This window comes from Triplophysa rosa, linkage group LG16 (genome assembly GCF_024868665.1).
Source record: "Triplophysa rosa linkage group LG16, Trosa_1v2, whole genome shotgun sequence".
Lineage (NCBI taxonomy): Eukaryota > Metazoa > Chordata > Actinopteri > Cypriniformes > Nemacheilidae > Triplophysa > Triplophysa rosa.
The window spans coordinates 3,891,060-3,915,808 of record NC_079905.1 but is presented as its reverse complement, the minus strand read 5'-3'; the positions used below and the strand labels follow the sequence as shown (position 1 = coordinate 3,915,808).

At 39.9% G+C, this 24,749-nt stretch overlaps 2 protein-coding genes across 9 annotated transcripts; both read left to right on the top strand.

Annotated features, from left to right (window-relative positions):
* Positions 1 to 35: 35 nt before the first annotated feature.
* sdha (succinate dehydrogenase complex, subunit A, flavoprotein (Fp)) lies at positions 36 to 7,468 on the top strand. Its single transcript, XM_057355569.1, has 15 exons — positions 36 to 130; positions 902 to 985; positions 1,112 to 1,273; positions 1,572 to 1,715; positions 1,829 to 1,993; positions 2,107 to 2,255; positions 2,486 to 2,610; positions 2,857 to 3,025; positions 3,827 to 4,022; positions 4,302 to 4,473; positions 4,594 to 4,712; positions 5,883 to 5,994; positions 6,117 to 6,247; positions 6,631 to 6,744; positions 6,859 to 7,468. The coding sequence occupies exons 1-15, from the start codon at positions 71 to 73 to the stop codon at positions 6,943 to 6,945; spliced, it is 1,989 nt and encodes a 662-aa protein (XP_057211552.1). The 5' UTR covers positions 36 to 70; the 3' UTR covers positions 6,946 to 7,468.
* Positions 7,469 to 8,249: 781 nt separating this feature from the next.
* rxrba (retinoid x receptor, beta a) lies at positions 8,250 to 22,300 on the top strand. 8 transcript variants are annotated; one of them, XM_057354432.1, is made up of 14 exons: positions 8,250 to 8,355; positions 8,976 to 9,112; positions 9,504 to 9,733; positions 10,416 to 10,442; positions 11,542 to 11,695; positions 11,959 to 12,138; positions 12,710 to 12,733; positions 13,436 to 13,596; positions 13,729 to 13,858; positions 14,116 to 14,248; positions 16,984 to 17,025; positions 17,484 to 17,575; positions 17,678 to 17,783; positions 18,461 to 22,300. In XM_057354432.1, the coding sequence occupies exons 2-14, from the start codon at positions 9,097 to 9,099 to the stop codon at positions 18,606 to 18,608; spliced, it is 1,443 nt and encodes a 480-aa protein (XP_057210415.1). In that variant the 5' UTR covers positions 8,250 to 8,355; positions 8,976 to 9,096; the 3' UTR covers positions 18,609 to 22,300. The 8 variants fall into 8 exon arrangements, with proteins under 8 accessions (XP_057210415.1, XP_057210414.1, XP_057210418.1 ...); XM_057354431.1 differs by having other exon boundaries at positions 8,251 to 8,364; XM_057354435.1 differs by lacking the exon at positions 10,416 to 10,442 and having other exon boundaries at positions 8,251 to 8,364.
* The last annotated feature ends 2,449 nt before the right edge of the window (positions 22,301 to 24,749 follow it).

The following is a 24,749-nucleotide window of genomic DNA, read 5'->3' as shown; positions in this document are numbered from 1 at the left end:
GAACTGCTTGCATCCTCTGCTAATACGTCAGTTTCAACTGGCGCGTGCGTGCTGGGCGGAATTCAGCAACATGGCCGCTGTGTGCACTGCCTCCCGTGTCCTCGGGAGAAAAATTGTATCATTTAAATCTGTAAGATACCTTATGTCTTGTGCATACTTACGGATTAATGTCATTTTGCCTGTGCATGCTGTATATTTACCGGCGTTATTCTTGGATGAAACTAAAATTAGTTGGTTTTGTAACCATCATCTGCAGTGTTAAGTAACTTGTTCCATAGTAGTCGCATTGGCTCTGTTACGTATAAGTTTCGTTGTCATGTATTTCTGTTTTTATTCACGAAACAAGCGTTGAATAATGATACTTGCTCTTGGTCTTTTACATTGGTGCTCGGGTGGCATCTTTTATTGTGAGTTTTATTTAAAAAATGTGAGGAAGTTTGTAAACGGTGGATTCACTGAAGGTCAAGCAGGCAGCGTTAGCATTAGCCATGTGATGCTGACAGCAGATGTCATTATTTTGGGTTTGATTACTTGATTGTCAAAAGTCTTCATCGGTTATTTTTAAGAGAATTAATGCAGGCTGCCTAAAAGTTGATTTGGTGTTATGGTTTCAGACAGAAGTGACTTAACGTTAGTAAAGTTTGAAGATGATTGTTGACGTGTTTGCATAACTATTCATAAAGCTGTGTACATGCCAATGAGTTCATCAGTTTGTAGTTTTTAATACATTCCTTCATATGCATTCTACAGGGTTTGTAAAAAAAACTTGAGAAAAGATGATCATCATAATAGTGATTGTTGTCGCAATCTAGGTTGCCTTACTGTGATGTATGTAAATAGTTATGAAAAGCAAGCTGTATTCTTAAATCAATGTCACGTGTGAATTTTCTCACTTTCCCAGCTTCCAACAGTATGCCAGGCAAGCAACCGCAAACTGCATTTCTCCATCTATGGCAAAAAGGGAGATGCCAAAGTTTCAGATGGTGTAAGTGTTTTACTTGTTTGGTTTCAATACATGACTCTGCGAACTATTACGCATGTTGTAAAATGTAGTTTCGCAAGAGCAAAACAAAACTAGTTGTGTGATCTTTGTGTTTTTTTTCTCCGTCAGATCTCCACTCAATATCCAGTAGTAGATCATGAGTTTGACGCTGTGGTTGTTGGAGCCGGTGGCGCGGGGCTGCGTGCAGCGTTCGGTCTGTCGGAGGCCGGCTTTAACACAGCCTGTGTCACCAAACTTTTCCCAACCCGTTCACACACAGTGGCTGCACAGGTTTGGAGATTTTCTTACATTTTGAACCTCTGGTATAAATTAAATAACACACTTTTATGGTGTGTATGTTTTTGAGCAAACTGAAATGAAGTTGACTTGTGTGCTTTGCTTTAGAATATAAAGTCTAAAGTTCACAAAGGTGGCGCTCAACCTTTGAGACGGCACCTCTTATAGTCTCTCTAAGTTTGATATGTCCTGTTGTGATCTCACTAATATTCTATTATAACATGTGCTATTATTCTATGAGTGTAAAAACTGAATTCTTAGAGAAGTAAACACACCTATTTAATAATTACAGGGTGGGATTAATGCTGCATTGGGCAACATGGAGGAGGACGACTGGCGCTGGCACTTTTATGACACAGTGAAGGGATCTGATTGGCTGGGAGATCAGGATGCCATTCACTATATGACAGAACAAGCCCCTGCTGCAGTGGTGGAGGTGAGGGACAGTGACATGAGCTGGCACTCTCATTGTTATTGTGCTCTCATTGTTAGAAAATGGGATCATCCTTTGTGTTGTTCTCTCAAGTGTTATAATGCTGGTCTTCACAGCTGGAGAACTTCGGCATGCCGTTCAGCCGCACGGAAGATGGGAAGATCTATCAGCGAGCCTTCGGAGGTCAAAGTTTGAAGTTTGGTAAAGGTGGACAGGCTCACAGATGCTGCTGTGTGGCGGACAGGACGGGTCATTCTCTTCTTCACACGCTCTATGGACGGGTGAGGGACATTCTGGATGCATTTTGTCTGGTGCTAATGAGAAGCGTTAACATTCAGTTATTAACTTCCTTGAACTGGCAACATCAGCTAAACGGTTTCTCATTGTTTTGCAGTCTTTAAGGTATGACACCAGCTACTTTGTGGAGTATTTTGCTCTGGATCTGCTGATGGAGGATGGAGAGTGCAAGGGAGTCATTGCGCTGTGCATGGAGGATGGATCCATACATCGTTTCAGATCCAAGAACACAGTCATTGCCACAGGGTGAGAAATGATGTTTTTAAGCATTAAGAAGATTTGTGGGAAAGTAAAAACTGTAGCTTTTACTTGAAGTAACGATTGATTTCTTATATATTTAGGAGTTTGTTTGGTTATGTCTGTTAAGTGGTTTGAATTAAATATGCCATTTAAAATAATAATTAAATTATTATGCAGAACGTAGGTTATTAATACATGTGCTTTATTGTTTATTTGTTTTTGAATTGTCTCTGCAGTGGTTATGGCCGCACATATTTCAGCTGTACTTCGGCACACACTACCACAGGAGACGGGAATGCCATGGTGACACGTGCTGGTCTTCCCTGCCAGGATCTTGAATTTGTTCAGTTCCACCCCACAGGTGAGCATCTACCTTTTTGTGAAAGTGATTTATAAAGCATACTTTCTCAATATGATTGTTTCATACATTATATAAGCAGTGCTGATCTGTTTTTGAACAGTTATGTATTGCAGTTTTTTTGTGTGTGTTTACATGCATGAGTATAATTGATATAATCTCTGATATAAATATCAGCCTCCTCCCACTGCTGCTCTCAGCCAACTGCTAGGACTGAGTTTCAATTGACCTATGATGTCATTCCTGTAGGTATCTATGGAGCCGGGTGTCTGATCACAGAGGGCTGCCGTGGGGAGGGTGGAATCTTAATTAACGGTGAAGGCGAAAGATTCATGGAGCGCTATGCGCCCAATGCCAAAGACTTGGCTTCCAGAGACGTGGTCTCACGATCCATGACCATTGAGATCAGAGAAGGAAGGTGCGATGTGCATTGTTTTAATATTAAGCTTTCTGTTATGTGTCCAAAACATTGGGCCTCGTTCATGAAACATTTGTAAATGTGTAAATTCCGAGTAATCCGCGTAAAACAGACCTTCCCGAAAACTCTCCTCCGGATACACAAATACTTCGTAAACTTCAGATTTGATAGTAAAATGTGTGTGCGCGCATGCACGCTCATATTACTTCATATGAAAATGCAGTAACCATTAATATGAACTTCTCCATTGTCGTGTATGATGGTTGGTCAATGTAGTGTTTGTCCTGCCTCTTCTCCACTGTGATTGGACGGCTGTGTAAAAAAGGACAGTGACGAGCTCTGCATTTTACACAAAGTAAAAAAGTAAAACATAATAAAAGACAGGGCAAAAGAACTCGTGAAATATCATTACGATACATAGTGCATCAAAATGCAGTGTCATCAGTTTGTCTAAAAGAATACAGAATGTTACGTGCGGTTTTACGCACTATTTACACGTGATATGGAGCAGGTGTACATTTCTTTCATACCACCTAACATTTTGAAAATACGAACATTTTCATGAATCCTAAAATTTACTTCAAAACGACTTTACAGATGATTTACACAAAAAATCGTTCTGCTCGTGTTTCATGAATGAGGCCTATTGACATTTAAATTGGACATACAAACACAAGAATGTAACCTGATTTATCGGTCATAAACTAAGAATCAATGATCGAAAAACCTATATTGTCCTGGATTTATTTTTACACTATCGGAAACTAACTTGTTAACTTTCTTAAAATGTGATTCCCCCAGAGGTGTTGGCCCAGATAAAGACCACGTGTACCTTCAGCTCCATCACCTACCGCCGCAGCAACTGGCTGCCCGCCTGCCAGGCATCTCTGAAACCGCCATGATCTTCGCCGGGGTGGACGTCACAAAAGAGCCCATCCCCGTATTACCCACCGTCCACTACAACATGGGTGGCATCCCTACCAACTATAAGGGACAGGTATTCTGACACCCTTAAAACTGTGATGAACTTGACTTGACTTGTCAGTTTTGCCTATGTTGTCTTTACAGTGTATTACAATTTACTACACTAACTTAACATGTCAAAAGTTCGTTTTAAACCACAGCAACATGAATCAAAACAAACTTTCTATTTTCTAGATGCAGGATTTGTAGATGCATGGTATTCTAAAGAGAAAAATGTTGTCTTGTTTAAAGGAAAATCGCAAACAGCATTCAGGTTGTGAGATCATCCTACTATTCTCTCTAATCCTCTCAGGTCATCACCTATGAGAATGGAGAGGATAAGGTGGTGCCAGGCCTGTATGCCTGTGGTGAGGCCGGCTGTGCGTCAGTGCATGGTGCCAACCGCCTGGGCGCCAACTCTCTGCTGGATCTGGTCGTGTTTGGACGTGCTTGTGCCCTGACCATCGCTGAGACAGACACTCCAGGTAGCTACATCACTTCCAAAAATTCTTATTAAACAAGCAAAATGTTTAATGGATGTGGTGCTGATGGTAATGATTTAACTTTGGTGAATTTTATAATGATTTATGATCCTGTTTTTGCAGGAGAGAAGCTTTCCCCTCTGAAACCCAGTGCAGGAGAGGCGTCTGTCTCCAATCTGGACAAGATCCGCTTTGCAAACGGCAGTACCAGGACATCAGAGATCAGGCTGAACATGCAGAAGGTACATGGGCACTTCATGGGCTGGGGAACTGAACAATACCAAAAAATCTGAGCAAATGTATCTAATAAACTAATTCTGGTCAGGATAGTCAGTAGCTAATGTAAGATTTGCGTGATTTAAAGGGGTCATATGACACGGCTAAAACGAATATTATCATTTGTTTTAGATGTAATGCAACGTGTATACACGATTTAAGGTTAAAAAACCCTGTAATTTCCACATACTGTGCATGTTTGAATCTCCTCTTTGCCCCGCCTCTCTGAAACATGCAGATTTTTACAAAGCTCAACGCTCTGAAAAGCTAAGTGTGCTATGATTGGCCAGTTAACCGGTGCGTAGTGATTGGTTGAATACTGCAAGCGTGTGACGGAAATGTAACGCCTCTTACCATATTTGGAAGATCATCACAACAAAACAGCACAAATGTTTCTAAAGGACCAAGAGCTCGTTCTTTTGACAGTTCTTTTGAAGTGTTTAATACAAGGAAGGTTTGACAGAAAGTTGGTTTTCCTTGATCGCTGTTTAGGTACGTTAAGCGTTTTTCACGTTAAGCGTTTTAGAATGTCCCACATTTAGTTGTGAATGAGGCTTTCCACACTGCTTGATCCACGTCCGACATTTCTCCCCTTGGGTTTTAGGTTTCGGGAAGGGAAAAAATTCCACAACCCTGTCCAAACTTTTAGGATACTGGCTATCAGATTTACACAATCCATACGCACAACGCTTCGGCATGTTTCCCTCGCTCGAAAGCTTGACAGACCTCCCGCGCCTAGTTACGGTTGCTAAACCATGATTGGCCTGTGGCGGTTTTCGGGCGTGGCTTAGCGAAGGGTCAATTGTACTGACAGGTACGCCCACCTTACTTGCATATACATTTGGGCGGTCTTAGTCAAATCATACCACGAACTGACGTAGAGTCAGTTTGTGGGGGTGTGGTTACACGAGGCGTTTCAGGCAGGTCTAGGTGAGCATTCGCTTTTAGATAGAATGCATCTTTTGTTCCGACACTATAATTTTTGCAATTTTACGTGTCTAATACATGCATGGGCAACTTATAACACGTATTTGCACCATATGACCCCTTTAACTTAAGATGGTCGCCCCTGTTATAAAATGCTGTTTAATCACATGTATTAAATCCTGGGTTTCTGTTGTTCTGTTGGATCTCAGACCATGCAAAGTCACGCGGCTGTGTTCCGTACTGGAGCTGTCCTGAAGGAGGGTTGTGTCAAGATGGGTGAAATCTACAAAACAATGGATGATATCAAAACATTTGACAGAGGTTTGACTGTCATTGCACTTAAAATAAATAACGCTCTTTAGGAATCTAACTGTAGGTAATATGAATATTAAAAAATAAAATGTACCATTCTGTAAAAGCTCAATTCTTTTTGGTCTGCTCAGGTATTGTGTGGAACACTGATTTGGTGGAAACTCTAGAGCTGCAGAATTTGATGTTGAACGGAGTGCAGACAATCGTCTCCGCTGAGGCCCGTGAAGAGAGCAGAGGTGCTCACGCCCGAGAGGACTTCAAGGTCAAATTTTTGAACACCGCAGAATTGCTAGTGATTTTCTGATATTCATTTGTAAATTTACAGTACAGCGATTAGAAATATTGGAACTACAAGGATCTTATAAGAATATGGCAGCTAAGAAAGTGGTGTTAGGGAATAGTCAAACCAAATTTGAAATTCTGTCAAACGCGAATGTACATCGTTTTTAACCCAAAAGAAGAAATTCCAAAGAATTGTCACAGCTTGTTTTTGATTGATTTTGTGTATTATGACCATAAAAGTATTCAGTACTTGTTTGGCATATACAGGGTAGCTTTGTGAGGGAACCACACTGAAATGAAAGTTATCAGCTGGTAGTCAGTTTGTGTCTGTAAAGACTCTGTTTGTCTTGTTTTTCCTGATAGGAACGTATGGATGAGTATGATTTTTCCAAACCACTGCAAGGGCAGGTGAAGAAGCCTTTTGAGCAGCACTGGAGGAAACACACACTCTCCTATGTAGATCCCAAAACAGGAAAGGTAACTACATCATCACCATCCTTAACCATTCCTTTGTTTACCTTAAATCTGTCTCGTAAGACTTCATGTAGGAAACAAATATGTTTTGAGCTAACATGACCAAACATGTTTCAGGTTACTCTGGAATACAGACCTGTGATTGACAACTCTCTGAACGCAGAAGAGTGTGCTGCCATTCCCCCTGCGATCCGATCCTATTAAACACATCCCACCGACCCGACCTTCTGCTTGTTATCAATTAATAAATGGAAAAATATCTTAAATAATTAATATCTTGCTTTTGATGTTTGCACTTGATACAAAACTGACTCTTCAGTATCAAAAGAGCATAAACAAATGCTATACTTGTCATATTCGACTGTTCTGTAACTTTAGTGAACTGTAACAGCTGTGCAAAATTTGTGCATATTCTATGAAACACATCCATTGCAGTTGCTTTAAAATGCTGGTAAGTCATCAAATATTTAATATTTAAATATTGAATGAATGTCATAATACTGTCAGGAAGCACTTTCGTCATAGGAGAATAGATAAAAGTAAACAACAACTCAGTTTAACAGTGTGTGATGCCAATACATTATGTGGTTTTACATTGGACCAGGTGGCCTTTCATTCTTTAATATACTCTCATATTTTCACCTGTATGTAACGTTTCTGTACATCTTGCATGTTCTGTTTTGTAGGTTCTATTTAAACCCAATAAAGATGATGAGGGTGATGAAAATGGATTGTGTGTGATGTGTGGACTTAAATGGTAGAGCGTTTGTTTGTAATGACCTTGTTTTCGGGACATTGATTGGTAATAAATTTACAATGTTATAATAACAATGTCTAATGTGTTTAGCTCACTCTTTGACATATGAACTGTACAGAACAGGCAAAATACACCATTACATTATTACTTCACCTGAAAAGCTCATTTGTAGAGTAAGATGAGTAATGTATTCTTGTCATATGTTGGTATATGTGTATAGATTCTTGTAATGTTACAGATAAATAAGTGAGAAGCTAAGTTAAACCATGCTTTTTTCATTCCAAACCTTTATTCTGACGAACACACATACAAAAGATATTTTGAAGGAAGTTTGTAAGAAAACAACATTGCCTCCATTTACTTCCATTATATAGACACAAACCAGACATTCCTCAAAATATCTTCGGTGTCCCTTTAGTTATATAAGGTGTGAATAAATGATAACAGAATTTACATTTATAGAATTCTGACGAACTAAATGTTGGTGCCAGGCTTTTACTATTATTATGTCATTCACACATTTATAAAAAAAAAGAATGTAAAAGACGCCCGCTGTACAGTTTACAAAATTGTTTACCAATTGTTTTAAATTATTATTATATGTTTTATATACAGTATAAAACAGTCTGTTTGGAATCTAGTTACACAAGTCACACACAGAGTTGGACATTTTGGCTCAACTGTTTCTCTGTATGAGCCAAAATGGCGTCTGTTTCATGGCTCAGACATAAACAGCTTCAGCTTCCTTCTCAAAAAGGAAGACCAGGGCAACTGTGAAAATCACACCGAGGAGATAGTAGCGAAGCGTCTTGGTAGTAATTAAACCTTTATTACCACGATTCGCCATAATTGTCGAGGTAAATAAGGTAAACGTAGCTGCTATGTATATTTTTAGGTAGGGATATAGATATGAAACCCCGTTGTAATAATAGTGCGCTTGCTTTTATGCTGTTTGGCTGTGAGCCATAATTTGTGCCTGCAGAGTTGTTAGCATGCCAGCTAACATGCTAATATAGGCGATTAGCCTAATATAAATACATGTGGTTTTATACAGAATATCAATATATTAGCTCGCTGTCATTGTCAAACACGACTGACGAGTTTTTCGGGTGGGTTTATATAACGTTAGTCGTTTTACGAGAAAACAAGGGCTTGTTTTGCTGCAAAAATATCTGAAACTACCAGACGAGTTAATCGGCTAACGTTAGCCGATAGAAAATGCCTTTCGCACGCATGCACGTAATATATGATGGTTTACTGGAGTAAAACAACGTATTATTAAATCTATTATATATTTAATCAACTGTATGAATTTAATAGACGTTAAAGACTTTATGAAAATAAGAATGTACACATTTCCGTCGCGTTAACATCAAAATGTAATGCAACTCGCTTGGAAACACGGTGAAGATTTTTTGTTTCGTGTGCTTGTGGTTTAGGTCTCATACACATCTACTACGTGTTTTGTAAATTGCAGGGAAATCTTGGGTTAGTTAAAGAGCCAGCGGCCCGGGCCTCAGTCCGCGGTCTTGAGTTGAACAGTCGTCCGACACCAGAGCGACTGAGTCGGTGTGATTAGCAGAGCCCGAGCGCTCATAATGGGCGACAGCAGAGGTGAGACTGTTTTTGTTTTATATCTTCTCGTCTTTGCAGTTCAATTTTAGTCTTAGAACTCTGAATTCTGATTTTGTTTGCACCCCTCAGTGTACCATTGTACTGTGTAGCATTAAAAATAGAGGGTTGTGTTTATTCAAATATTAAGTTATATGTTTTTAGAGCATTTCTATGCTTTTTTTAGAAATCCCAGTAAGAATGGTAATATTTGTAAATTTAAATTCTTATTTTCTGATATTTTTCTGTTGCTCTGAGCACAAGAACTATCTCTCCATTACTGCACAGTTGTTTATTGTAAACACATTGGTTAATGCGTTTAATGAATGCATATGTAATAGCAGTTTTACTTCACATTCAAACTGCAAGTGTAATCTTTCCTCACTCCCTGCAGATTCCCGAAGTCCAGACAGCTCGTCCGTATCTTCACCACCATCAGGTCAGCGTTCACCACCACTGGCTCCATCAGCCGCCGCCATGACTTCTCTGCCACCCATCACATCTGCGGTGAACAGTCCCATCAGCAGCATGGGTTCTCCCTTCTCAGTCATCAGCTCCTCTCTGGGTTCTCCCTGCCTTCCTGGAACTCCTTCAGTGGGCTATGGCCCCATCAGCAGCCCACAGGTGAACACTTAATACCTTTGACATTTGTACATATGTTTTTTTCTTGCGAGCAGTAGAGTGGGTGAAAACGGACTTGCATAGAAGAAGCGACCTGAGCAATATTTATAGATCATTGTATAATAAAAGCTCTTTAGCAACACCTCCAAAGAATTGTTACATTATCCATGCATTGCCCCACTGACTTCGCCCCTTTGCTAATTAATAATCTGTTAATAAATGGATGAGTGAAACCACCTTAGATACTGCATGCCACTATTTTGGCTTACAAACCACTTATATTTTGTTTAGAAAATCTAACTTTTCCTTTTGCATGTATTGATAATAAAAACTGAAAAAAATGAGCTTGTCACTAGAGCTGCAGGCTTTGGGGTGCAGTTTCAGAGGTTGCTGGTTCCAAAGTTTTAAAATCCCAGTTTATGTACAGAGGTAATTTGAGGTTTTCCCTTAAAACGGTTAATCTTTAACTGGTGATTTCGTATTTTGACCTTTCTTTTAAAGACCATTCAAAAGTATTTGCCGTTGTACATTAGAGTTCCAAATATTCATAGTCTAAATTTTTGTTATAACACAAGGCAGCGTGGTAGATTTGCACGTTTTTGAGACCAGAATAGTGAGAGTGTCGACTCACTCACTCCACAAGCTTTTCTGCCCCCCTCCTCATCACTGCATTTCTGCTTCACAGATGAGCATGTTTCCCAGAAATATGGAGGTGAGACCTTGTACCCTTTCTCACTTTCTGATGCTCCTCTTGCTTTCTTTTTGTTCATGCGTTCATCTCTGTTTGGATGATTATTTACCTTTTTTTTAAGGGGGGGTTATTCAAATGACACTGAAATGTAATCAAAACGAGATTTGTACTGAATGATCACCGTTCGCCTGTGCTCACAGGGTTTGGATATGTGATTTGGGGAAATGGATGGAAAATCTAGTTGTGATCAGTTAATGCCAAGTTCACACTACATGATTTTGAGCCCGATTTGCAAGTCGTTGAGCTCGCCGACAGGTCGGGCTGTGATCGGGGGCAAAACAGCGCGCAATCAGCGCTCGCCCATCATTATGTGTGAACTAGTAAACAACTCATCAAAGAGGCTCCCTGACGCGTCGCTGATGCCTCGCAGACGGCAGACAAATATTTAGCATGATAAATATCTAGAGCTGTCGTCCGACTCGACCTCATGTAATGTCAAGTGATTCCACAGCCAATGACAGCAAGCCATGGGTTGAGCTCACTGGAACTGCCCCCGTATGCTGATCCATTCTTTCACCCATATCCTTTGTTTTTTCCTTTTTCTAGGTTTTTCCGAGCAGATCATCAAGCAAACAGCGTGAAGCGCAAATTTCTTTCCGACGTCCATTTTCACATAAACAATTCCCGTGTCGCATGTTTTTCCGTTCCGCTTCTCGCGTTGTTTCGTGACAAAGCGTGGTTTGGGGACCGGATTGAGTCACTGGGTGACAGAATTGTTCGCAGCTCGTGTAGTGTGTCGCCTCCGGTTGCAGATCATTCACGTAGTGTGAACACATTAACAACTTAAAGACTCCAGACTTCACAGAGAGCAAGGCATGTAGTCTGAACAGCTCAGCAATCGGCCGACGTTTAAAGTTGTGTGATGTGATCTTGGCTTAACAAGGGTTTAGGGTTAATCAGGCATGTGTTACTGACCACCGTCAATTAACCTTGTGATTCAGATTCAAGTATTTGTTGTGATTATTTCTTAAGGAAGGATCGTTCTCTGAACAACAACCTTTTGATGCTCTTCATGTCACTTTATCACATTCTCCATCTGTCCACCCCTCACCCTTGTCAGATCAACTCGACCGTGTCCATGTCGGGCCTGCACGCTGTCAGCAGCTCTGATGATGTGAAGCCGCCCTTTGGTTTGAAACCACTGTCCGGCCACAGCCCCGGACCCATGGTCTCACAGAAACGCTTGTGTGCCATTTGTGGTGACCGCTCATCTGGTATGTCACCGTGGGTTTCAACTAAAAACAATACTAATTAAATAGGTTAACTAAACACAAAGTATAAGCATTTTATTCACTACAATTTTAATTTTCAATTAGAAATATCTGTAAAATCAATCAATAAATATGTAAACACAACTTCATTACACATATTTATTATCTTGAGGCATTAATATGGAATTCAAGATACACAAGTTGAAACATTGCAATTTATATTCTACAGTAAAACTAAACGGTTCATATTTTCTTTCGTTCTCCAGGTAAGCACTATGGCGTTTACAGCTGCGAAGGCTGCAAGGGCTTTTTCAAGCGCACCGTGAGGAAGGACCTAAGCTACACGTGCAGGGACAACAAAGACTGTCTGGTGGACAAACGTCAGAGGAACCGCTGCCAGTACTGCCGCTACCAGAAGTGCCTGGCCATGGGGATGAAGCGAGAGGGTAAGAACCAGAACACCCCGTCCCACCTCACACATACACATATAATGAGGTAAGAGTTGTGGTGAACCGATATAGATTTATTTAATGACCCATTTGAAAACGTTTAAATAGTGAAATACAGGAGGGTCCAAAAGTCTATTGAAAGTCATAAAAATGAACTTTAGATCATTTGGAAATGATCAAAGGTCTAGCCTTTTAGTAGGTACTGTAATAATTGGGAAAGCAGGTAACTTCAAGTGGGCAGAAAGCCAGGCCAAAATATCGGTTTATCACAAATAAGAAGAGAGAAAGAGAGAGCCAGTGCTTTCTAGAACTGAGGAAGAAACAAAAGAAGTGAAACTGGAGGGTGTATGTATGTATGTATATTGACCTTTTAAAAGTGAGATATAGTGGAGCTGTGTAACTTACAGATTTACACAACAGGTTAACTGTAATAGTAGGAGAAAATTGTCATAAACATTATGGTACGGAGAGGAAAGGGGGAGGGGGCTGTTGTCACCACTAACTCCTGTCCCCTCTCTCCCTCTTTTGTTTCCTCTCGTTCTCTCTCTTTCTCCCTCTCCTTCTGTAGTGGTCCAAGATGAACGACAGCGATGTAAGGAGAAAACGGGGAGGGCGGGGTGTTTCGTTTGTGTGTGTGTGAATGCATAGTTGAATGAGTGTGTTTAATGGACAAGACCATCGAAGGAGTCACATTCACAATTTTTCGAACATTTTTTGTCAAAAATGATTTAGCTTTTAATGCCTTGTAGAATCGTTTTGTTTTTGGATGCTGTGCCTTAACATTGCACATTCATATCAATGTTCTGAATAAACAGTTTTTCTGATTGTGGAATGAGGAAATAGACGTCGAAAGTTTAAGATGCCAACTGTGCAGTATGCTTATTTATATCCATATTAAATTGATATTAGTAGTATTATTAGTAGTATAAATTAATATATTGTAGTATATTAAGCGCATGTGCCAATTTGATTTTACTTTCAAGCTTTTTTTTCATATATGACCCATTTGCCACGACGATGCAAAAAGATATTAATCATGTGATAATGCTTTTTTCTAAAATCTGCATTAAGAAACCGACATGTTTAGTTTTTAATGGGTCACTGAAGAAGAAATGCAGTTGGAGGAATTAAGGGTGTGAATGGATGTTTGAAACTAACCAGGAACTACATGTATCTGCATATCTCTGTGTCTTTCTCCACTTGTTTTCATCTCTGTCACTTTCCTCTCTTCTGTCTTGCATTTCTGTCTGTCCCTCTTATATTCCTCTTCCTCGTTTCCCTGTGTGCGATGCAGCCGTTCAGGAAGAGCGTCAAAGGAACAAGGAGCGAGAAGGCGAGGTGGAGTCCACCAGCGCCGCCAATGAAGAAATGCCAGTGGAGAAGATTTTGGAGGCCGAAATGGCAGTGGAGCAGAAGACCGAGCTGCATGCAGACGGCAGCTCTGAGGGCAGTTCTGTAAGTAAAACATTATGAGAATTCACCCATAGTGTGATCTTAAATCTTCAGGGTGATATTTCACCAAAAGACAAATTCCTACTATTAAATACCAGTATTGACAATTTTTGTTTCCTCTTCTCATCCCTACAGCCAAATGACCCGGTCACTAATATCTGCCAGGCTGCTGATAAACAGCTCTTTACTCTGGTTGAATGGGCGAAACGGATCCCTCACTTCAGTGAACTCTCTCTGGATGACCAGGTCATCCTCCTGCGAGCCGGTAAAATCCTCTCTCTTGACTTTTTACCATCTCAGAGATTCTCAAAGTCCTTAAATTCGCATTTAGTTGGGATCTGTTGACAAATATTCTGGCTGAATCATTTTTATAGAAGATAACTCGTATGTTAGCCAATATTATTAATATTTGCTCTTTTGCGTCCAATCTGGAATCGTTTTAACTGTATTATGTTAAAGGAAATGTTCATTCAAAAAGGACAAATCCGCTTAGTTTCCCATAATCCTCTCTGGTGTTGTCAGGCTGGAATGAGCTCCTGATCGCTTCATTCTCTCATCGCTCCATCGCGGTGAAGGATGGCATTCTGTTGGCCACCGGCCTCCACGTGCACAGGAACAGTGCTCACAGCGCTGGAGTGGGGGCCATCTTTGACAGGTAATACTCATGTCTTATCACCACAGACTGGAGAACATAAGAACAGTGGGCAGTTTTTGGCTTTAAGGGCGATTTATGGTTCTGCGTCAGACCTACGCCGTAGCATACGCAGAGCCGCATATCATACGCCGTACCCTACGCCAAAGCCTGACGCCCAGTTGCGCACCTCGCCAAAAAATGTAACAACGCGTCAACTCGACGCGTTTTACTCGTATGCATTTCTGAATTAATTATCTAAATAAATGATTTGTTCTATATTTAACAGTTCAAGCTGTAACAAAATGCACTGTCTGTTTTCAGCTATCCCTGTTAAATGCTTATCTGAGTGCATGTGCAACAAGCGCTTGCCTTGATACTGCCAGCAACATGCCTGTAGACACTGCCTACTAGAGGTCAGCATGTGTAATTGCACGTTGGCACGGACAACAACTCGCAAGTATAAATAAAAACCCAAGCGAGGTCTGACAGAACCATAAATCGCCCTTTATGTAGATGTTGGTATTTCCTAAACAAAACTGGCTATGTTATACAGAAGCAAATACGCATAATGCCAATAACCTTGCTTTTATATAAATACTAGCAACATTAGGATTATTAAAAATCGTATTAGTGCTAAAGAAAAGTTTACATCTCTGCTTAAGGTTTTTTTAGTGTTACACAAATACTCTGGCGTCATAATTGTATTCTTATAGCAATTTTATTTTGCTGATATCAAATTCAGGTAATTTAGACAAACTAGAATTTAGGGATGCACCGATACCAGTATCTGTATCGGCCCGATACCAAGCTCATGTATTCGTACTCGTAATGACACACCGATACCAAAGACCGATACCTCACATGACATACATAGAGCCCTATGATTTCCGCAATGCGGATAACGCGGACGGAATCGAGGAATCCAGGCATTTCCTAACAAGAAATTAGCGCTTAACACCTAAGGTAACAGTTAACGAAATATTCAGATACTGTTTAAATATGTATTCTGCTTGTTTTGCGTTACCGTGTGTGAAAGAGTGGTGCGGTTGCTTGTACTGAACGCATTGTGCTTGTGGAGCTTTCAGCGCCAGCGTTCACTGTACGAGGACACAAACACATAAACAAACACCATTTGCGGCGATCCGTCAAAATAAAAGTCCGGTTGACTTGAACAAGTTATAATGCACTCACATTTTACCACACCACCCCCCTTAAATTGTTTATAATCCAACCACAGAGTATATTGTTTACTTTAGTAAACTGAAGTAAATGTGCTAGTAAAATTGTGCTACTTATCATAAAAAATAGAACTTAATTAAAAAATAGTACTTAAATTTAAGTAGACCTAAAAACAAAAGAAAAAAAGAAAATGTACCAGTAAGATACTGGTATTATTGTATATTATACAGGCATCGGTTATAGGTATCGGTATCGGTGAGTACCAGAAAAAAATATCGGTACTCGGTCTTTAAAAAATGGTATCGGTGCATCCCTATTAGAATTGTATTAATAGTAGATGGTTTAATGCTTCTCAGCTTTATATTAAGTGTAAATGGTTGAAGTAGAGTCCACACACATGAACCTGTGGTTCTTACACAATTTAAGTCCAAGGTGGTTTGCTTTTTCCTGTGGCATGAGAAAGATAAAGATCTTCCACCTCCCAACATTCTGCTGGCTTGTAGTTGCGTCTTTGGCTGACGCGACGCTGCTGTACAAAGCGCCTTTCTAGAATGACGCAGCACGACCAGAAAGGACGCACGACACATGCACATACAAACACGCAGACGTGCACCAACTCTCCTCTGCTTACAGTCTGTGAAACACTCCTCCTCTGATTTAATTCTTAAATCAGCAAGAAAATGACTTCACATCGCACACATTTGAACCCTGTGCTCTGTGATTAGCTGTTTTGTTGCATTGTTATTCTAAGACAAAGCAAATTGAGCACATTTCTTAAGACTCCTCGAGACTCCACGTTATTTTTTTGTATTTTTTTCCTGTGCAAATCCAGGAATAGCAAGCTACAGGCTGTTGTTTTTAACATGCTTCATACACATTGTGTCTGCTAACGTGCTGTGATATTCATATGAAGGTCTGTGTTTTATAGCCATTCATTTTGTCATAATGTCTCTGCTTCAGAAGTGAGCTTTCTGTCCTTGTGTTTTCATCTCACCTGACGTTTTCTTTTTTACAGCTCTGTCAAGCTAAAGCCATGTGTTGTGTATGCTTGTGCTTCCTGCTTTGCATTCATTGGCTCACGCATTAGATGCCATTTAATCCTGCCAGATTTGTGTGCGTCTCTTAAAATCATTTTAATTTTGAAGAAAATAAAAGGTGCTGTGCATTCATGTGGCTTCTACGTATGTGCATGTGCATTTTAGCAGTATGGAAAATTTGATCAAACCTTATCTTTATTAGCTAGCTAGGCAATGATACTTTGGCGACACATTTAAAATTTGCAAAACACCAAAGTTCAAAGCCTCAAAGAAAGCCAAATGGTTTTGTTTAGGCCATTTTTATCGTCGAGCCCTTTCCTAAGGTTTTGTCTGTCATGTTTGTTGTGTTTGTGCTATGCTGGGAATTGTCATTTCAAGCTTCGCTCACAGTGTGATATCCTCCTAACAAGAGCCTGTAGCTTGTTACTCTTTGAACTGGGAGTCTTACCGTCTGCCTGGGCCTTTCTGGAGCAGGGAGACATTATATAATAATGAAATGTGTACTGACGTTCTAATAACACATTGTGATTGAATACACAGGGAGAGTGCGCACAATGCAGAGGTTGGGGCCATATTCGACAGGTAATAACACTCCGCCACACGCCATAAACTAAAGACAGCAGCAGTCAGGAAATCCTGTAAATTAAGACAGTTTGTTATGTCTGGGGCTGTTTGGGGCAGGTGAAGACCCAGCTGACCTTGTGTATGTGTGTCTGTGTTTGAATGTGATGGTTGACGGTGACACTGGATTCACAACACTACCCGGAGTGACTGATGATTAACGTTGCATGCTCTGTCAAGTTGATTTAATATTGTGATTTTGTTTTATGAACACGGTGAGCAGAAATCTGAAGCTGTTATATAGTCACCAGGGTGTTGTTTTGTTTGAATGGAAATGGCTGTAAGAACGGCTTCACTTTTTTGTCTTGTACCTGATTGTAATGTGTTCGACCTCAAACATTAACTTCAAACATGTTCTTTTATTCTCTGCTTGCATTTCCCCTCCTGCTTTCATCCCTCGCTCCTTTTTATGGCATCAGGGTGCTAACGGAGCTGGTGAGCAAGATGAGGGACATGCAGATGGACAAAACAGAGTTGGGATGTTTGAGAGCCATCATCCTCTTCAACCCAGGTAAGAGCAGACAGTTTTTCATTTGCTCGGAGCGAATCTGGGGTTTTAAAGTCACGTACATGTAGCAGCTAATGACAATTTTACTGTTTGTGTTCTTTGCAGATGCAAAGGGTTTGTCAAGCCCAAGTGAGGTGGAGTTGCTGAGAGAGAAAGTCTATGCATCGCTGGAGGCTTACTGTAAACAGAGATATCCTGACCAGCAGGGCAGGTAAATATATCAGATCAGCTGGTCCTGAAATGTTGCTTCTTAGTCTGAACACTTCACAATAGTCAGTCAGTAGCATATCCTGAACATGTGAAGTACACAAGTAATTAATGGGGCTCTTGGCTTTAAACGTACTGTTTAAAATATGTCTCATTGCCTATTGCAATATTTTTTGTTTTATTTAAAGGTGCTGTGTGTCATTTTTTGGATCTATTGACAGAAATGCAATATAATATACTGTACATTACTGTGTCTTCAGAGGTGTACAAAGAAGCATTATGTTTTTATTACCTTAGAATGAGCTATTTCTATCTACATACTGCGCGGGTCCCCTTGCATGGAATTCGCCATATTGCTTCTACAGTAGCCCTAAACGGACAAACTGCTCTACAGAGTGCGTTTCATAAATATGTTATCTCCTTCTGCATACTTGACAACATCTTAGTGCTGTGTAAGCCCCTGTAGTGCTCTGAAAGGATGGTGGGAGGGGTGGAGTGAGCCATTGGTTGCAATTCGCAACCTCACCACTAGATGCCGTTAAATTTCATAGACTGGACCTTTATTTAAAACAAATAATAGCCCTTATACAGTATATACTGTGCAGTATGATTATATTCCAAACATAGCTTTGCATTAAAACGGTTGTATTCAGTTTAAAATCTTTGCCTCTACGCTTCCAGATTTGCTAAGCTCCTCCTCCGGCTGCCAGCGCTGCGTTCCATTGGCCTGAAGTGTCTGGAGCACCTGTTCTTTTTCAAGCTGATCGGCGACACCCCAATCGACACCTTCTTAATGGAGATGCTTGAAGCCCCTCATCAGCTGACCTAATCTGGACCCATCTCGATCCAGCTCAATCCGGTTTGCACCAGGGTATCGCAGTCCTTCCTGGACTCTGGGGCTTTGCTGTGTCTCACTTTTCATTATCACCTTTCCCATTTCTCCCGAGTCCCCACTGCACCTTCAAACCAGTACAGCCCTGAAAAAAGACTTCAGCTGTCCAAAAAAAATCTTGTTTTCCATGTTCACGTTTTACAGAGAGATGTTATTTTTCAAATCATAATCCTCGGTTTAAGACTTCAGCTTCCGGTTTTAAGACTTCAGCTTCCAGATTTAAAACGATTGATTTGACAGATTCCTGTGTGTCGTGTTGGACTGTATGTTACTTTTGAATGCACAAACTGTACTTTGTTTCATTTTTCACCGCAGTTAGCTTGCCGGCTGAACACAGTGCATTTGTGACTGGGGCGAGAAAATGTACCCAGCGAGCCCTTTGGCTGGTACGAATCGAGTCATGGCAGACCCCTGCCGTTTTAGTCCCAGAATGCAATGTGACTGTGGAACACTGCTAACATGCTATCTTTGGGCTTTAATCTTGAAATCATCCTTTGTACTGTACTCATGAAATGAGTTGTTTAAAATGGCATTGAAATTAATGGCTTGCTGCATCTGGCCCATATGAAATGCAGGCCAAAGTTTTACATTTGTGAATAATGTATGCAGGTTTTTAACGGCGCATGGATTTTTGATCATGTTCCGAAGAGAGCCTAAAGGCACAGAGTCTTGCAGGAGAATCCTGCTATTTTTGCGGCAATAGGAGGGTCGACCTTGTTTTTTGTTCTTTGTTTTTCTTCCTGATAGGAAATAGGATGTTAAGAGATTTCGGTAGCTTCTAGAGGACCTTGTACTTTCTGCCATCACCACAGATCTCATAATCCCAATCATCCACTTCTTAATATTTTCTTCAATTCCTCAATTGGGAATTAAATCCACACCACCTTCCTGAAACAATTCAGATATTTATAAAGTGTGTGTGCTGTTATGTGCAACATGTCTGACCACTCTTGTCCTTGCAGTAGCAGGCCACTTTGTTTTCTGTGTTTTCACCAGTGATGAAATCGACTTGTAAGCAGACTCCTTTGTAATGAGCCGGTACTAACAATGGCATGACAAACAACAGATTCGTAGGTAAAATTTTGCGAAAAGGACCTTTTACATTCCATCACACAGGTCACTTCCGTCATAGCATATAACCGATCCCTGCAGCTCACTAGTGTGCTTTTTCAAACGCATCTTGTCTTGTTCAGGAGGGTCTGAGGGCCACTAGCGAACACAAGAATTCACCTTCTGCTCAAAAAACCAGCATCCATTACAATCTATGCATTTATGGGAGGAGGGCGGAAGTAAAGTCTGGGAGATGAGCTAAACGTGCTGTCAAGAGTCTTGAAAACATTTCTGCATTCAACAAATGGCCCAATATTGATGGTGGATACAATTAGAATATATACTGCTTGGCTTTTGGGGTTCAGACCAAAATCGACCAATCTCAGTCATTTTAAATAGCGACTGAATCAAATACTGACTGTGTTTGAAGATTTGATAGACAATACTAGCAAGTGATCTCATCTGTTCTGTTGCTAATAACAACAAAGGTTATACACCGATATAAACTAACACGCCAGTGCATGACACGCACCAATGATCGAAATATGCAATTCTTCAGATAAGCTTGAATTTAATACACGCCCATTTCTAATTTCTAGTTTAATAAACCATCTTCGGCGTAATGTTTTAAAGTGTTGATAAAACGGTGGTATACATTAATCAGGTGCTTAATTTACTAAGTATGAATATCATATGCAGTTTTCTGAGAAACAGATCTGCGCTTTAGCCACATAGTTCTTAGTTTGGTTTTGAGGTGGTTCGCAGGGGGAATTCAAGAATTGTGCTGTTTGCCACAATACATGCTTGCCATTGACGTGACTGAATCCAGACTTCCAGTTAAAGCTTTGTTCCTTTATAACAGTTGCTTAATTCTTGCCGTCCCTTTTGAAACCACTTTCTTTTGGACACGTGGTAGGAGGGATCTTGCCGTTTTTACAATGTGAATGATGTCTGTACTCCCAGCAGTTTAGATTTCTCAGAGACGTGTCGGTTGCATGTTTTGTTTCATTAATGCAGAAGTGAAGATGGTGTCGATGGTCTGCTCAGTAACTGCACGGATGGCAGTTTTGATGTGCAGTGTTTGCAGTTTTCGTATGGCCTGCTGGAGTTGCTAGTCAGTCTGTGTGTGTTGCATCATTTTGTAAAAGATGGGTATCATGATGAGATGTTTAGATACTTCACAGATCTGTAAGGATTTTCTTGAAATGGAGTGCAATGGACCCATCTTCTGTTACTTGATTGCAGTTTATCATATTTGGTTTTTGCTTTACTATAATAAAAATTAAATGAAAGTGAAATTTGGCCGACCCTCCGTCTTTTGGGGTTCACTCCCCCCTTATATTACGTTTACTCCTAATCATGTATTTTAAAGCCTTCTCTGTTAGTTTCGTGAAATGAGTAATACAACTCTTACACAGACTTATCACTTTTTCACCTGAAATGATACAGCACTGCCAAACAGGTGTGAGGCGAGTCGTCTTATGGGTGTTCCTAACCCCCACTGGTTGACTGAGTACTGTGATGATCACTAAATAGAGCCCATTTTTTAAACTATTTATATAAACTTGAGCAGATTGGACGCGTTTAAAATCTTGAGGGTTCTGTTAGTGCTTTTTTCTTAGGCCATGGCGCTGCAATTTTTGTCAGGTGTGAAAAGCCCTCCTGTTTGTGTATTTGAAGCCGAGCGGCGCTCTGAAATATGCACAGTGCAAACTTGAATTAATCTCTGCCTGAGAATGAAGTGGTTATGCACGTTACCGTCTGAGAGCCCATTCAGTTTGATCTTCATTGTGGCTTATCGGTGAATGTTTGTTTGTTTCTTTAAGGAAAGACATGCATAAGATGCATGAGTGACGTGGAGGTATTTGCGAAGGTGAAGTGGAAATCTTTTAAGAACAGGTTCAGGTCACGTTTTTGTACAAAATCAAAAGAGAAACTGAATAAATATGTTACTTTGAAAAAATGGACAATTATCATTACTGTAATGACTAAAGCAGAGAATAGCTCATGTGGAATAAGTTATTTAATGTACTTTATGGTGTTTGTGATGGAATAATGTCACAATGCAAGAACAAGCCGCCTTAATGGTATTAAAATGTCTTTGCAGATTGTTTTCTTTTAATTTTGTTGTGAAATTTGATCTGAACACATGTTCATTTAATTCACTCATACAGTGAGGTGTTGGATGAGTTTACAGGTGAATGGGAGGTGTTTTTTATTCATTGGGGTTCTGATGAAGATGGTGATTGTTCAATGGGATCTTAAGAGACTCCAAATTGACTCCCACCAAAAGAAAATGTTTTGATTCTCACTATGTTTTCCAACTGCTGTTTTCATGCTTTACATCTGTGTATTCTGATGTATTAGTGCAAGAACTATTTTTGGGGGTCTTTTTCCCCACGCCCCTCTCTCTACTTTTTGTGACTGTTTTCTAATCTGTCCGGCAGTTGTGGAAGTAATTGACTGTACTGAGTGTGGAGAAAGAAGAAAGTCTGTTTTATTTTATTTTTGCTTTGTCATTAATTCAGAATCTGTTTTTGTTGGATGTACCATGTGTAAGTAAAGGTTTTATTACAGCACAGTTGTGTGAAGTTTTTTTCTGCTTTCCACCAATTGCTTTCCTCTTAAAGACATCCTGAAAACATCTTACTCAATTTAATGGCCAACCCTGTAGAAATATTTTGCCCCAATATGTAAATATATTTATTACTAGGTACCAAATTGATGATTCAACATTTTGGGTTTTTAAAAGCTATTAAAAGTTTTAAAAACAATTTGGGACATAGTCATCTGATATAACAGCTATAGATGTCCCTTTATTTAAATGCATGTAACTTTTTTGTGAGGTTAATGTGCTCTAAAATACATTGTGTTTGCTTAAGTATTTAGTAAAAGAACTGTCATTTTAAATTATGGGATGGTAGACAGCTGTTTGTTTGCAGGGGTTCGCCGGGCGCATAGGTGAGTTGGTTTAATGTTCAGTCCGGCAGGACCCCCGGGCCTCGAGCCACTTCTGGCGCCGCAGTTCCCTCCCGAGTCCGCTAGAGGGAGAACTTCCGTTACGCCTCTCCGGTATGTACCACCATTAAAGTTCTGTCTCTACTCCTTCACTTCTCCCTGTTTTTATACATTTTAAGCCACGCGTACAAAAATATGTGAAATGTCATTCAAAGGGTGTGTTTGCGCTGCGCAGAACGGTCGGCTTATGACATCAAAATATCGCGAGAGCGAGTTAAGAGCACAACTTTCTGCTATAGTGCTAGTCCAACGCACAGACCCCAAATGTGTGGCATGTGACAAACGTTATGATAGTCTTGTTTTTTAGGCTGTCACAGAAATGAGCACCAAGGGCGAATAAAATCGACCAAGAGTTAAAAACAGGTAACGCCTCAGCCCGTCTTGATACCTGTGACGTTTTGGAAATTAATTTGTTTTTGGACTGCGCTTTACTCTTGTCCGAAAGGGGGGCTTGCGACCTAGAAAACTTAGGATGCTAGAGTAACATCCTACTGTTTAGTGTAATGTGTTTCTTTATGAACCAGCACATACAATTCTCTTGCTTTGCTCTGTGTGGTAAAGATGCGCCTGTAGTTCCTCTGGCAGCCGTTAGGCGGAGCTCTATCAATGACTCGTCTGTATTAGAATGATGCGGAGTCCATAAGAGCAGCATATTTTTGCCGTTGTATTTGCGTTGCAAACTCTCCGCAGTTAAAGGACTGACGCCAAACCTAATTCTTAACCATTTTGTTTGCAACAACAACAGCCATTTCTTTACCCTCGCAAGTGTACCACACAACAAACCTTGCTATTTTCTTTGACCCTGTATGGTACAAAAATCTTTTCATGTGACATTTTAAATCCCTGTATATGCAAGTGGACCATTTGTGTTGACAAAAATCATTCTCTTCATTTTACTAGAGTTAGTCTCCTTATGATCTTTTTGTTATTGACACATTTGTTTCTATGTCTGTTGCTTTAAATTATATTTGTTCATAATTCTATCCTAGGTGGCTTTTTACAGTTTGTTTGCATTGCAGTGGAAAAGGAATACATGTTTGTTGCGGAGTAAAATATAGATGAGAAATGGTCTATGCTGGCATTGAGGATGCCCAAGGCTTTTTGTTTTCTTAAAAATAATTGATACCGCTCATTTTATTTTAAATGCATAGTTTTCTTTTCCTGAGACGTCTTCGTCTAAGCACACTGGAGTAAAAGTAAAACGCATGTATACACAAATAGACATGCACACAAACCAACAATATAATTCTGGATTTTCAACATGAATACTCTATGATTAAAGTTATTTTTTCTTGTAGGTTTTCATGATTGTAGTCTATTGTTTATTCAGAGCAGAACAAAATGTCAGTAATGATTGTTTTGTAAAAGAATAAATCTGATTGGTGGGTAATGGAACTAAATTGTATTGAGTGTTTGTATTTGTTGCATATTCGAAATTTGATTACATACAGCCTATTTAATTTTGTTTGCTGTGAATAAATGTTCTAATTGTAGGACTTTACATCATTTGAATGAAAGTATTTTTAAACACTTTACCTATATAGCCTATCTGTCAATCATTCTTAATTATTGACACCTGAACATTCTAAAACATTTTTACTCCCAAATATGAAGTAATATTTTTTTCAAGTTTGAGCAGTATATTTAAAAAGTTGTACAAAGTTAGCAGCATCCTGGTTGTTTGTGAAATCTATACTCTATACCAGAGGTGGACGAAGTACACAACTTCCTTACTTGAGTGAAAGTACAGATACTACTGGTCAAATATTACTCCACTACAAGTAAAAGTTGTAAAGACAGATTCTTACTTAAGTAAAAGTACAGAAGTACGTGCTTTTAAAAGTACTCAAGTATTAAAAGTAAATTTCCTTTATGTCAGTTGTGCATTGTTTTATTGTCGTATACCTTATGCATCTGAAGCAACCTACTAAATACACTGAGTAGCTCACAGTATCAGTGGTATTAAAGGAGTAGTTCACTTCAAAATTTGCCCCCATTGACTTTCCATAG